We start from the raw sequence: 13,972 nt of genomic DNA, 5'->3' as shown, positions 1-13,972 counted from the left end.
ACCAACCGCCCTTGACACCCCGACAAGCTGCACTGCCGCATGCCGCATGCTGCGCCCGCAATCTGGCCCCTGACGTGTCCAGGCGGCGACTCAACTGAAACGACCTGCACGGACGAGTCGGCACGCCCCGCTCCCCACGCGTGGCTTTGCAGGCGGCATCGGCCATGCGCTTGCTGCAGAATTCGCAAGGCGCGGCTGCCGCGTCTTTGCATCCGCACGCCGGGTTGCCGCAATGGAGGGCCTGGCTGAGCTCGGCTGCGAACTACTGCAGCTGGATGTGACGGATTCCAAATCGGTCTTTGCGGCGACCGAGCAGGTGCTGCAGGCGGCGGGGCGCATCGACGTTTTAGTCAACAACGCGGGCCTGGGCGGGCGAGGGCCGGTCTGCGATTACAATATCGCTGAGGCAAAACGGGTCTTTGATGTCAACGTGTTTGGGACGATGGCGATGTGCCAGGTGGGGCGCGCATCCGGCCGACGCAGCTGTGTTGCATGCATGGTAGCAGCAGGAATGCAGTTGGTAGAGGGGGCTGGTCCGGCCAGGGCTACTCCGACGGAAACACAATTTCCACCTGCTTTCGAATTGGGGCGTACGTGGGGCCCTGCGTCGCTGTCAATCTACAGCTTGGCTTGACGTGCACAGCCAAGGGCGCGTGCCGGGCCTCGCCGAGCCGGCCACCGCGCAGGCTGTGGTCCCTCACATGATCCAGCGGCGCAGCGGCACTGTCATCAACATCGGCAGCGCGCTGGGCTTGATCACTCTCCCCTTTACAGGTGGGGCTCGACACCCGAAATGCCCCCTGTCGCCGTTCCAGCTGCTGCGTCGGCTGAAAACCCAGCGCCAATTGCGTGCAGTGTGCTTCAGAACACAATTTGGAAGGCATGTGATCCTAATTCGAGCCAGTACCGTCTGCGCTGCACTTGTGGTGCTGTGCACTTGTGATGCTGTGCACTCCATCCAGGGGTCTACAGCGGCTCGAAGCGCGCCGTCCGAGGCCTCACCGACGCGCTGCGGCGCGAGCTGTACGGCAGCGGCGTCCGTGCCATCTACTGCGCCCCAGGCTGGGTGCGGTCCAACATATCGGCCAGCGGAGCCCACGGCGGCCTGAACCAGCTGGATCCCAAGGGTGCCTGGGGCCCCTGCGCCCGTCACATCGCAGGAGACCTGTTTGAAAACGAGGGCGCGGGTGCGGCGACGACGGCGGGATTCGCGCGCGGCTTCTGCGACATGGCACTGCATCCGCGGCCGCCGGCGTTCTGGACTAACAGCTTGACCAGCGGGTGGGCGTCCCTGCGCGCGTCACTGCTTGCTGCTGCTGGTGCTGCTGGCTGGCTGCTGCTCTGGCCGCTTGGCCGCATGATGACACGATGCGCTGGCTCTCTCACACACCGCACCCATCGGTGTGGCCAATCGATGATGCGTAGCACCTCAGAGCCATGCTCCTCCGTATGACTATGTTTGGAAGCAGGTGGCTGCCGCTGGTCCTGGACAAGTTTGCCCCCATCCTCATTCTTGACCCCATCCTGGCGTGGCGTGCTGATGTGCACAAGGCGTTTGTGCAGCTGCGCGGCAATCCCATGGGCCTGATGTGACTCGCGCAGTGCCATTGATACAGGGTGGTTCGCGCGGGCTGACGCGCGGTTGCCTGGCTGCAGTACCATCCTACCAGTTTGAGTAAGGACCAAAACTACCGTTTGCTGTAGCAAGAAAGCGGCGAGAAGGGGGGGACGATAAAGGCGATTGAAGATAAGCAGGGTGGAAAAACTCAGTGACAGCTTGTGCGCTGCGCTTCCAACACCCGATGGTGCAACACTCTGATGAAAGGTATGGTACTGTTGAAGCTTGCGCATGGGTACCTTGGCTCAGCAGGGGTCGCTGAACCAGCCCTGGTGAGCCTGCCTGAACCAGCGCAGCAACCGACCATGCATGCATCAGCTCATGAGCTGTGATGCTGCTGTTGGCCAGCACAGAAGTCGCCGGCGGCCACACAGGTACCTTTGTAGACAGCGTTGTATACGAGTCAACGGTAATCTGCAAGTTTCTCTCAACACCTCCACCCGCAGCTGGGCGGTTACGGCTGGAAACGCTCTCAGCTCAGCCCGTCCATCAGCTTCGGGTTTAGATCCGCACAGCGCAGACTCAGAAGCATCAATTGGCACCATCAAAATATAAGACATAACATAAACTCATTGATTACGTCTTGCGGAGGGAGCGAGGGGCTCTCGGACAAGCACGATGGCTCAGCGCGCCTTTGATGGGCCCGCGGGCGTATCCCAGCAGAGACAGCCGTGGTCGGAACAGGTGAATGAGTTTTTGTCGATACTGGAGGTCTCTTGCATCCAGTCGCAGCGCCCAACCTCGCCGCAACGCTGTTTCTGCTGTGAGAAGCGCGCGCATGGCACGTGCGCGAAAGCCACCCAAGGCGCAAGCACCCATGAACGCGGCGCCACCCGCATGTACACCACCACCACCACCACCGCCATCACCACCACTTTAAATGACGCTCAATGTGTCCAGGAGGACGTTTACCTCATGGCATCAGTGGAGAAGTATGGCACCCAGCGCTGGTCTCAGATATCCAAGGGGCTCTCGGGCCGCACCAGCAAGGCCTGCAGCCACAGGTGCGGGCAGATGGGAGTGACCAGGGACAAGTGCGCTTGGACGGCCACCTCGCTGTGGGGGGCCGTGAGCCCGTAGACACATCCTGGACAGTGCCGCGATGGGCGCTCTTTGCGCAGCAGCTGGCAGCCCAAAAACAAAAAGACAAGCCGTGTTTGCAACTGCCCTCTTACAATGTAGGTGGCGCACCTACCTCCAGCCCGGTGTGAAGAACACAACACAAGAGCCGTTCTCAGACTGGGAAGTGGCGGTGGTTGTTGAGGTGGGTCATGGCTTACAGGGCTGGCGCAGCGCGCAGCTAGATGGGGAGCACTTTTCAGGAATTACACAAAGAAGGGAGAATGCGCAACAATCGCAAGGGTTCACATGCCAGCTTGACCCCTTGCAAGTCTATACGCAGGACCAGAGCCTACTGATAAGAATCCTGTGATTCTCACCCACTGTTGCGCCACACCCACCTCCACTTTCCCCAGGCGCATAAGCACGTTGGCAACCAGTGGTCCACCATTGCGCGCATGCTGCCCGGCCGCACCAACGCCGCCGTCAAGAATTTCTGGTACGCGTACACGCGCCGCAGCCTCAAGGGCGCGCCGGGCGGCGCCGATGACGTTGACGTCGGACTCGGCTACCACAGTGCTGCCAGCGACGGCGGCGGCGGCGGCGAATGGGGCCCCGCGGCAGTGCTTGGCGCGCGAGACGACCGCAACTGCAGCGAGGGGTTTGGCGACGAGGAGGATCTGGGGGACGAGGACTTGGAAGACGACTGTGACGCTGAGGAGGAGGGGGAGGAGGACGCCGGCTGCGACGAGGGCGGCAGCCTGCAGAGGCACGGACTGATCGCGTACGACGGTGCAATTGACGCGAGGCACCTCCTCGGCAGTGGGCAGGCCTGGGGCGCAGGCGAGTCGGGGATCGTGCCAGCAGCACTGAGCGACGGCCCCAGCGATGGTGGGATCGCTGGCAGCAGCAGCTCGCCACGGCCTCCATTGCGCGTCAAGCTGGGCAAGGGCTTCAAAGCTGCAGGGGTGAGACGCCGCTTGGCATGGCAGCTTGGACAAGTGTGTTGTTGTGGTGGTCAAGAGATTGCCATAACTTTGTCCAAGACTCGATAATGGATGCGTACCAGGGTGCTGCTCCCCAACCTCTCCACATGCAGCCCAGTTAGAAGCTTGTGACGCATTTGTGCAAATCAAAGCCCAACATGCAACGTCCTATTGCAGGTCCCGCTTCCGGTAGCGACATGCGAAGCGATGCCGCCGCCGCGTGGCTCAGCGGCGGGCGGTGGGGGCTCCCCCGTCCTGCGCCTTGACGGCGGCGCTCACCCCGCAGACAGCGGCCTGGCCAGCTTCAGCGCGTGCGGCCTGCAGCTGCAGGGCTCATCCCAGCCCCTCCAGCCAGAGCAGATGGGGCTCAGCGGCGCGGTGGGCGCGCCTTGGATGCGCGGCAGCAGCGGGGGGCGCGACCCTCGGCCGGGCGTAAGCCGCTTGGGCAGCAGCAGCACCGCCGCCTCGACGGGCGATCAACTGCTCGCGCCCGGCATGGCGGGCGGCATCGCTGCCCTGGACCCGCAGCATGTGGCTTCACTCCGCGGCAGCGACAGCAGCTGCACCGGAGCGCCGCCAACAATCCTGCTGTCGGCAGCGCCAGCAAACGGCAGCGGAGCGGTCGTCGGCCACCTGCCACGAGCAAGTGGCAGCCCGTTTGCCGCTGCACTCACGCACCCCAGAGTGCACCCTTCACCAGCGCTTGGGGCTGCCACCACGCCTGCAGTCTGCACTGCTGCTGCGGCAGCGGCGGCATTGGCGGGCGACGTGGGGTTCTGCATTGCAGGGCCCAGCGGCAGTGGGCGGCTGCTGTCAGCACCAAGCCGCGGCCTGTCAGGGCTCCTGTGGGAGGGCAACAGCGGCCATCCGGGGCTGACGCGGGGTTGCAGCGGTGGTGGTTTTGCCCTGGGCGCCATGGCATCTCAGGAGCTGCTGTTGGAGGCGTTCCGCGACATGCAAGACCATGAGGCGCCGTTCCGCGACGTACAACAGCAGCAGCAGCAGCAGCAGCAGCAGCAGCAGCAGCAGCAGCAGCAGCAGGACGCAATAGCAGGTGCTAGGGCTCCAGGTCTGCAGGAGGTCCTTGCCAGGCCTGAGCCAGCAGAGGGGCCGGCTGCAATTTCTGCAGGAAGCAAGCGCAGCAGGGCGGGGCTGCCGCCAATGCTGGGAAACCCACTGGCTTGGGGCCCCATGGCTGCGCCGCCGCTACCGGCCAATGCTGCCGCACTGGACGATGCCTCGTGCGTGGATGAGGAGGCGGCAAAAGGGGCTGGCTGTGGCGTTGGGCTGTTCAAGCGTGTCAAGGCTGAGCCATGGGCCGCACGCTGACTGCTGAACACGCACCAGCAGTATGTACTCTCACAAGACGCTGCCTGGAGCGGGTACAACCATACAGGCCGTTTGCCTGCCTTACAAATTTTTATTGTGATGACATCTGTGGGGATGGATCGGACAGCTTGCTGAAGCAGCAGCAGCAGCAGCAGCAGCAGCAGCAGCAGCAGCAGCAGCAGCGGCAGCAGCAGCAGCAGCAGCAGCAGCAGCGGCAGCAGCAGCAGCGGCAGCAGCAGCAGCGGCAGCAGCGGCAGCAGCTGCAGCCGCAGCAGCAGCAGCAGGAGCACCAGCACCAGCAGCAGAGCAGCACCAACAGTAATAGGACTAGCAGCAGCCACCACAGCGATGTATTGGGTGCAGCTATTACATACGCTGCGCCTGATGCAAGAGCTTCAGGCATGTGAGGCAGCTCGCTGGAGAGGTGGCCTGAATTGCGACTGCATGGGCCCAGCTTGATCAGTGTCTACCCGCAGGATGGCAGCAATGTATGGGTGCAAAACACAACACGGGCAACACACCTGATCCCTTCCACCCATCTCAACAAACAAGCTGCTGAACAAGCAATTGGAAGCAAAGCACCATCATGTCTTGCTTTTTGCTAGGCTGTGTTGTTTGCAGCCGTTGCCGCAAGTGCAGTGCTGACAACACTGTCCTTGTTGTCGTGGCTTGATTCACTTCAAGACTCATGTAATTCATATTGGGCATTCAGTCCAATGTGTCTCTGGAAGCCGGGGGGAAAATCGATACAGTCATGAGGACGGGGCTATGAGCAGCACAGGGCAGCTTCGCCCCCCAAGCAAACACAGCACAACTGCAACTCTGCAAAAAGCTGCTCCCCACTGCTCGTGCACCTTCTCGGCGCACCGCGTACCTATGTCGTGTTGCATTTCATGACAGTGGCATCTCATGCGTGTTTTGGGGACGTTTTCATTGCCGTGCTGGCCGTGTGCGCCTTGACGCTATGGCTGCAGCAGCGACCCAGCGAGCGCCGAGCGGAGCGCAGTCTATGGTAGCCATCGGCGTCGTGCCAAGGAGCTCGCGTCATTCGCGTGATTCATCAACAAATGTCAGTTTCCACAGCAACTTCACCGGGGCCACGAGCAGGCTGCGAGGCAAGGCCACGGGGTCAACGCGGCACCTGGACCGTCGGCCTACGTTTGGGGGCAATTCCTGCATCCCTGACCCCACAACGCCATTCACAAACGTTTGACCTCATCCTCTTTGCAATCTCCGAGTCCCACAGCTCGGCACCCCGTTCAAACTCCCCGGAGATCGAGTCACACGCAGCCCGAGCCATGGCGGAGCCAGCAGCCGCGCCCAAGAAGGTCAGCAAGCCCAAGAAGGCGCCTGAGCACCCGCCCTTCAAGCTGATCGTGGTGGAGGCCATAGCGGCGCTCAAGGAGGTGCGAGGGGAGAGGCCGTGCTCAACAACGGCTTCCTGGGGAGCAGCACAGCGCACCCCCGGCCTCTCTGATGCTTGTATGATGTGTATGGGATGTAACAGTGCCCGATATGAGCGGCTGCAGTGCGTGGGGAGCAGTGCACAGGCGGGTGGGATGTGCGTAACACTCCCTGCTGCCCTCGCCACCGCAGCGGTCCGGCTCCAGCCTTGCAGCGATCAAGAAGTGGGTTGGTGACCACTACAATGGCAAGCTTGCGCCTGGATGGGAGCGTCAGGTGCTGGCAGCGGCCAAGAAGGGCGCCGTGAAGGGGGAGCTCGTTCAGGTGGGGTAGTCGGGGGCAGCAGCGAGGCCGATGTTCCGGGCTCCCGGGCGGCCTGCGGCGTGGCTCGTTCGGCATGGCGCGGCTGGCAACGGCATCGTAAATGAGTAGAGCATGCCCTGGCAGGGTCAGGGCCACGGGCAGGGCTCCGGCTGGCGACGCTGAGCCTCAGCATGAGCAGCGATCTCTGCCAGGTCCACTTTTCAACCAGCAGCCTATGCCCCCCCTCCCCGCAGGTTAAGGGCAGCTACAAGCTGGGAGAGGCTGCCAAGAAGGCTGCCAAGAAGCCCGCGGCCAAGAAGGTGGGCCGCAGCGGCAGCCGCATCGCCAGCGCCGCAAGGCTGTTGCCGTTGGGGTGGTGCGCACACGGGGCGCGGCGCAAGGTGCCTCGGGGTAGCCCTGTCGTGGTCATTCAGCCATGCATACACTTTGCCGTGGCACTGTGCACAAGCAGTGCGGCACCGCAAGCGTCTTCCCGTTGACATCAGCGTGCGGGCGCCGACCCAACCGCTCTTGCACGCCCTCCTGCCCCGCCGCAGCCCAAGGCCGCCAAGCCCACGGCAGATGGGGAGGCCAAGCCGAAGAAGGCTGCGCCCAAGAAGAAAGCCACCACCCCCAAGAAGAAGGCGGCACCCAAGGTGTGAGCGCTGGCTGTTGCGCGCGTTCGCAGGCTCGGCCTCCCTGCGTGTACTGGCCGGCACCCAGGGGCGCCTGCAATGCACCCCCCCCGCGCCAGCCGTCCTTGATAGCCGTAAGCTAGGCCTGCCATGGTCATAAGCAGCTTGCAGTCCAAGTCCCTGTTTGGTGGCGCCAGCAGAGGCGCGTGCACAGTGCTACTGCGATAGCCCAACGACCCACTTGACCCCGGCACTCTGTTTTTCCGACTGCAATCCGCCCAGGTGAAGAAGACGCCCACCAAGAAGGCCGCGGCCAAGCCTAAGAAGGCCGCTGAGCCCGAGGCGGCCGCTGAGCCAAAGGCAGCCCCTGAGGCCAAGGCAGCGGCCAAGCCTAAGGCGGCGGCCAAGCCCAAGGCGGCGGCCAAGCCCAAGGCGGCAGCAAAGCCCAAGGCCGCATCAAAGCCCAAGGCAGCGGCCAAGCCCAAGGCCAAGGTGCGTCTGTGTGTGTGTATGTGTGTGTTGTTGAATGCAGGCACTGCTGTTGCTTGCATTGGGACGACAGGGAGGGCATTCACTTGCCAGGTCAATTGTCATAGTCAAAATCTCAAGCAGGGGCCCCTGCATACGTCCCCTGCCACACCGCAGGCGGCGCCCAAGAAGAAGGCTGCTCCCAAGGCCAAGAAGGCAGCCCCTGCCGCGGCTGAGTAGGGCTGCGCTGCAGCAGCAATGAAGCAGCAGCATAACCCCTGGACCACCAGCAGTGGCTGACAGACAGCACAGCACTCGCAGCATGGCCCTAGCCCCTTGGCGGCAGCGCGCTCCGGGGGCAGCCGGCCTGCAGCAACGCGGAGCACTGGCAACGCGTGACAGCCGACGGCACGCGGGCGAGCCTGGCGCCCACCATTGCCTCTTGATGACCGGTTTCATCCGCGCAGGGGTGGTTGAGGCACGACCCGCATGTCGCACGGTTCTCCACCTGACACCCTGTCTTTGTTGTATAAAATGCAAGCGTGGCCTTCTGTCTCAAATTGGTGCTTGCGGGTAATATTCACCGCTCTGTTCGCCGCACTGCATCCATAATTGAGCATGCTAGTGCCAGCGTAGCAGCAAGGGCGACTCAGCCAAACCTGCAGGCATTACAAGTATCCCTGGACAGTTGGTACTTTGAGCATTAACAGGCATCCCGCCCAGACTTGAGCCAGGCACACGCAGTTCCATAAGGCAACCCCAAACGCGAACAGGTTGCTGCACGGGACACTAGACACCTGCGTGGAGGTGATGACAAGTGACCTGAGTTGGGCTACAGCCACCTTTCATACCCTCATGATACTCTCCTACGTTCAAGACATGAAAAACAGCACTTCTCCTGCCAGCGCGGCCTGAACTGGTGCTGCATTGTTGAGTAACCAACCTTTGCCATCATTCCCAGCACTCGGTCAGCGCAGGTAGTCAGTGCGGCGCCTTGGCGTGCGGGGCTCGCTCGCTCTCCTCCGCCGCAGAAATTCTCGGAAATATCGTCGGCTGCAACATCGTGGTAAGCATATGCGCTGCCTTCACCTCGTGCTGGTGCCTGTCGACCGTCAATTTTTGTGTCACCGCGGTGGGCTTTGGAACGTGCAGTGACCGGCGAACACAGCGGTGCGAACTTCATTTCAAGAATTCAAATATAAGGGTGTGATTATTCTCGACTTCAGATTTTACCCCCAGCAACAACCACTCGGCCGACAGCAACTCGGAAGACATGGCCCGCATTTCTGCGCTCGCGGCCGTCGCAGCCCTGGTGCTGTTTGCGGCTGCCGCCCAAGGTGAGGCCCAAAAGAAGTTGAGGCAGCAGGTCAACTTCACACATGGGCAGCATCGCCATTGACGGGCAGATGCTGCTGTGGGCACCCTGCTGACGAGGCCATCACCCCTCTGCGCCAACTACCGACGGCGCTGCCGCCCCGCGCCGCCACGGCTTTGACGGCATGCACAAGCCATGCACCGAACGGCCTGCAGCCCCTTTTCCATGTGCAACGCCGCTCGCACCCCCTCCACAACCCCGACCCGCCCAGCGGCTCGTGTGCCCCTGGGTCTCTCTGTTGTCACGCCCACTGTGGGCCAGCCCCTCCAGGGCCCGCGCGTCACAACTGTGGGCCCCGCCGGCAAGGTAGGCAGGTCTCCAGTGCACCCCTGAACTATACAAGTATAACGTGCAGCAAGTGCAACCTGGCACCCACATCACTTGGGACGTGGATGCATGCACGCAACTCAGCATTTGGCACCGACCGCCCAGTTCTCATTGCCCGGCTAACGCACCCTGTGCCAACGGGCAGGTGTCCAGTACCACCACCAAGGCCACGCCCCTCCAGCCTCTCAAGGGCCCTGTCACCAAAACCACCAGCACGACCCCTTACAACCCTTACGTGGGCCCGGTGCAGGTGCGGGGGCCAGCGCACGCCTTGGGTGCGCTTATAACGGAGGGCAGCGGCGCACCTTACCGACCAGGTTGCTGGCTGGGCCCTATGCTTACCGCCCCTTTGCCTATGCCATGCCCGCGCACACTGTTCTCACGCGTTGATTGGTTTCGCGTGTTCCTGCCTGTGCCCGTGCAGACGACATCCGCAACGCGCGCCACGCCGCTTGCGCCCGGCGTCGGTGAGCAAGAAGCGTGAGGCTGGGCTGGGACGCACTGCCGCGTACTTTCGCAGCAAGGCGCCTTGCCGTGAAAATACTGTTGCGCCTGACCTGGGATGCTTGCGATTGTCAGTTGCGCCTCCAGCTAATCTTGCACCCACCGCACAGCTGTGCTGACCTGTGTTCCTAACACGTGTTCCACCACGCCCCCTGCCTTCTCCAGGCCCTGTACGGACGACGGTGGCCAGGCCCGTCGGCCACTGAGTGGGGGCACCTCGCACCCGCTGGTCACGCACAGCAGGAGCAGCGGATGGCAAACATGGGGAGTGCGCTGCACCTGTGCGTTTATACGATTGTTATTGCCCTGGCGCCGCTTTTCTCCAACCCTGGCGCCTGACAACCCCCCTCTAGGAATTTCAGGAGTCACACATGATTCCTTGTTGTATGTCATCACTTGCATAGCAGCAGTTGATGGTGTGCCGTTTTGAACCCCAGCAAACCCCTTGCCACCCCCTGATGAGCAACGTATTGTTCCCTTGGGCTGTTTGGAATCCCTGCTGTTCTGCCCTGAAAGTGTTGAGTAACACAACGGTTTGTTGAAGGTTTCCACATGGCGACTTTGATTAGCAGCAACCTCAGGACACACAATCACCTTGACGATGCGGTCGGATGACTGCGGTGAGTGTGAAAGTGTGTGGGTATCCATGCGTTTCAGGAAGTATAGAAGAGTGTGAGCAAAGAGCACGGCACATGCAGGCATCAATCCATTGATGTGCCAGCAAATAATTAGGTCGAACGCATGTAAAGCCTTAACAGTGATACAAGGAGGAGTTGGGTGAGGGATAAAAAGCGGCGCAGGTGACACGCCTTCACTAGCTCAGAAGCGATGAGGGCGCCTGCCTGGGGTTTTAGGTGTTGTTGGCGTGTAGTGTGGGCGCAATCATCACGCATGCGTGCAATTCAAAGCGGCGCGAGCCCTACATATGCTTGTGGTCAGCTATTCCGTGTCTGCATGGCCACACTGGTTCTCAAACTGCGTGTGCGGTACGGGTGATTGCAATTCGTCGACCTTCTGTGCAGAGCAATGGACAACATGGCGGCTGCCAAAGCGATTTTGATCAGTGTTGCCAACGCGAAACGAAGGGGGTCCAGCAGGGCCCATGCGCCCCGCAACTCATGCTGGCAGCGCTGCTTGGGCCGACGGGCCTCAGCTGCTCTACCCCGTTTCTAGAAACATCCCCTTTGTCGCCCTCCCGCGCCTGCGGCAGCCAATCCCTGCACGCACGGATGGCGGGCTCCCGAAGCCGCCTGCCTCCAGGGTCGCTCTGGCCGACTCGGCCGTGACAGACGACCCCCTCGCTCAACCTCGACCTGCAAATATGTCTGCTTTGCGCCCGGTGACGCGTCATAAGGGGAGGCCGCTGCGTCTGATGACGAGTCATCAGTGGAAGCGCTCTGGGTCGATGACGTCCTTGAAGAGCTCCCCGTTCTGGGAGTAGTCAACCTCGACTGATATGACGACCGGCAGCGGGATGGAGAACGAGCGCTTGAGGGCGGGCAGGAACTCGTCCGCCTTTGTCACGTGGAAGCCCACCGCGCCGAAGGACTGCGGGGCAGCACACGCGGATTTTCTCGGCATGAGTTGAAGGGCGATGCACAAGGCTCGCGGAGGGGGACGTTGCGGGGGCGAGGTTGGGCGCAAAAAGGGGGCAAAAGATAGAGGGTGTGCGCGCCCTGCACCCAGCAGCGCGCGTGCGTTTTGTCCGCAGACACTCAGGAGCCTGGTTGGACCAGGCCAGCGTGACAAGGTCACCCTGCCGCGCAAGCGCGGTGCGCTGTTGTTTCACACCTCTGCGAACTGGACGTAGTCAATGCTGCCCAGGTCCACGCAGAAGCTCTGGCCGTACTTCTTCTCCTGCTGGATCTACGGCGTTTGAATTTCGAATTGCGCGCCACAGGTCTCGTGCGCGTGCGCTGGGTGTGGTCACAAGAGTTTCATACCACAGAAGGGAGCACGCAGGGAGCGGCATCGGTCACCACCGGCGAGCCCCCGCCTGCACGCGCACCACGCACGGCCAGCCCGGCATCGCCACGCAGCCCCTCGCGCCCCAACGCCCTTCGCCTGCACGCATACACATACAGCCTTTCGAGAGCGCCCGCCCGCCCGCCTGCCGCCCGGCCGCGCGCGCTGACCTTAACCATATTGAGGGAGCCGTCGACCCACACAATGTGCGTCAGGTTGAGCCCCATCCGCACGGCGGTCTCCAGCTCGTGGGCGCAGAACAGGAAGCCGCCGTCCCCTGAGAGCGACACAAAGCGCTCCCCGGTGTCGAGGCCGCCCGTCAGCGACGGCAGGCGCGCGTCCCCAGCCGCGCTCCACGCGTGGTGCACGGTGCTGTGGCAAAAAGGGGTGCGGGCACGTGAATAGGGGGTGGGGGCCGCCCAGAAAAGCGCGGGCACAAACGACTGGGGCCAGCAGGGCCACATCTGCCGGGGCCGAATGCGTTCGGTGACCGCAGGGCTTCGTCGCAGCGCTGCATGCCCGCGCGCGCGCGCGCGCAGCCAGCGCCCTCGTGCGCCGCCGGTCAGGCGGGTGGCGCCCCGCCCGCGCCTGCCCACCTTCCGGGGTCTCGTGCGTCCAGGGCGGCGCTCATGGCCCAGGGCAGGCTAACGCCCATGGTCTGCTGGCCGTTTGAGATCAGCATCTGGCGCGGCTGGTGGACTGCCAGGTAGCGCGCGTTCCTTTGGGAGGCGCGGCGAGGCAGGGGGGATGGAGTCACATCACCAGTAAGGGGGAATTTGGGAGCAGCCCAGCCAAAGGGCAGGGTGAGGCGCGGACAGGGTCGAGGCTCACGTTTCAATGCAAGACGGCAGCGGCCGCCGAAAGCCCGCGCCGCAGGTGGCGCCGCCCAGGGTTCCGGCGCCCCACAGCTAGCGCCCACGCGGCTCTGCACCAACCGGCGGACCGGCGCCGGCACCCGCACCCGCACCGCGCGCGCGGCTCAGGCGCACTCCTCAGCCGCGCGGCCCTCAGGCGACCAAAGCAGCAGCGGCCGCAGGCGCGCGCATAGGCACGTGCGCACCAGATGTGGTGGCTGCCCATATCCAGGAAAAGCTTGATCCTCTCCCCATCGGGGCCATCGAACACCGACTGGAGGTCACTCACGAGCCTTGGTTGGGGGGCGCGGCAGGGGAGGGGGGCGTGCCTTAGGAGAGTTGCAGCAGATAGAGGGGGAGGCACGCCGCAGCGACGCATCGGCAGATGCAACTGGTGTGGCGCGGGGCCCTCTCACGCGCGTCTGCACCCGGAGCTTTGTTGCCGCCACCTCCACAGCCGCACCCGCGCGCCGGCGGCGCCCGCGCGCCAGCGGCCCCCGCGCGGGGCGCCCACCTCAGGGGGTGCACCGGCACGCGGTCGTCGCGCGCGTGCGCCTTGACCGCTGCGATGAGGTCGGCGCGTGCCTCTCGCAGCTCGTTGCGCAGCGACGCGTCCAGCAGGGATCGGCGCTCGAGGTAGGGCAGCAGCTGCGACACGCTGGCGGCGATGGATCCCGTCAGCTCGACGGCCGGCGTGTAGCAGTTGTCCAGCTCAGCGGCGGCTGGGCGTCGCGGGCGTGTCATGGGGCGTGGGGGAGGATGTGGGCAGATTGGGGGAGGTGGAGTGCAGGAGGAGGTGACGGTGTGGAACAGTGGGCCGAGATTGATGTTTGGAGAGACGGGTGGGTGTGTGGTGCGCATTGCAGAGTACAATAACACTTTGGGGCTAGAGGAGCTAGGCAAGGGCCAACAGCCCGCGCATGCCGGCTGGCAGGGGCTGCGGCAGGGGTGCCTGACAAGTGGGGTGCCAGCACCAGCACCGGGGCGCCGCCGAGCGGTGGAGGGGGGGGGCGCTCACAGGTGTCGATGTGGATGATCGTGCGATCCCGGCCGTCACCATTCCACAGGTCGCAGTCATACTCTATTGGGTCCTGATATTGGATATGAGGTTTTGGTGATGGGTTTTGGGGGGGGGGCAGCAGGGG

The 13,972-nt window shown here is 63.3% G+C and overlaps 4 protein-coding genes across 4 annotated transcripts in view; 3 read left to right on the top strand and 1 right to left on the bottom strand.

The window, feature by feature from the left end:
* Nucleotides 1–232: 232 nt before the first annotated feature.
* Nucleotides 233–1,593, top strand: MNEG_0050 (Dehydrogenase/reductase SDR family member 7B; the record flags this gene model as incomplete). Its single annotated transcript, XM_014051460.1, has 4 exons — nucleotides 233–457; nucleotides 687–774; nucleotides 963–1,281; nucleotides 1,470–1,593. The coding sequence occupies 4 exons, from the start codon at nucleotides 233–235 to the stop codon at nucleotides 1,591–1,593; spliced, it is 756 nt and encodes a 251-aa protein (XP_013906914.1).
* An 862-nt stretch (nucleotides 1,594–2,455) lies between these two features.
* MNEG_0049 (Transforming protein Myb) lies at nucleotides 2,456–3,785 on the top strand (the record flags this gene model as incomplete). Its single annotated transcript, XM_014051459.1, has 4 exons — nucleotides 2,456–2,622; nucleotides 2,801–2,882; nucleotides 3,094–3,645; nucleotides 3,777–3,785. 4 exons carry the CDS (start codon nucleotides 2,456–2,458, stop codon nucleotides 3,783–3,785), a joined length of 810 nt encoding a protein of 269 aa, XP_013906913.1.
* Nucleotides 3,786–6,290: 2,505 nt separating this feature from the next.
* MNEG_0048 (hypothetical protein) lies at nucleotides 6,291–8,042 on the top strand (the record flags this gene model as incomplete). The annotated part of the gene is made up of 6 exons (XM_014051458.1): nucleotides 6,291–6,398; nucleotides 6,589–6,720; nucleotides 6,954–7,019; nucleotides 7,257–7,355; nucleotides 7,617–7,826; nucleotides 7,980–8,042. 6 exons carry the CDS (start codon nucleotides 6,291–6,293, stop codon nucleotides 8,040–8,042), a joined length of 678 nt encoding a protein of 225 aa, XP_013906912.1.
* A 3,349-nt stretch (nucleotides 8,043–11,391) lies between these two features.
* Nucleotides 11,392–13,972, bottom strand: part of MNEG_0047 (Acetolactate synthase, catabolic) — a gene marked incomplete at both ends in the record, with an annotated part of 5,905 nt that continues 3,324 nt past the window's right edge. The window contains 7 exons of the mRNA XM_014051457.1: nucleotides 11,392–11,556; nucleotides 11,800–11,874; nucleotides 12,144–12,345; nucleotides 12,570–12,692; nucleotides 13,034–13,120; nucleotides 13,342–13,549; nucleotides 13,846–13,918. Of these exons, the coding sequence (XP_013906911.1) occupies nucleotides 11,392–11,556; nucleotides 11,800–11,874; nucleotides 12,144–12,345; nucleotides 12,570–12,692; nucleotides 13,034–13,120; nucleotides 13,342–13,549; nucleotides 13,846–13,918 (933 nt within the window). The remainder of the gene's footprint in view (nucleotides 11,557–11,799; nucleotides 11,875–12,143; nucleotides 12,346–12,569; nucleotides 12,693–13,033; nucleotides 13,121–13,341; nucleotides 13,550–13,845; nucleotides 13,919–13,972) is intronic.

The sequence above is a fragment of the Monoraphidium neglectum genome (assembly GCF_000611645.1).
Source record: "Monoraphidium neglectum strain SAG 48.87 unplaced genomic scaffold scaffold00004, whole genome shotgun sequence".
Lineage (NCBI taxonomy): Eukaryota > Viridiplantae > Chlorophyta > Chlorophyceae > Sphaeropleales > Selenastraceae > Monoraphidium > Monoraphidium neglectum.
The sequence above is the reverse complement of the archived record's forward strand: the minus strand, read 5'-3'. Positions and strand labels throughout refer to the sequence as shown.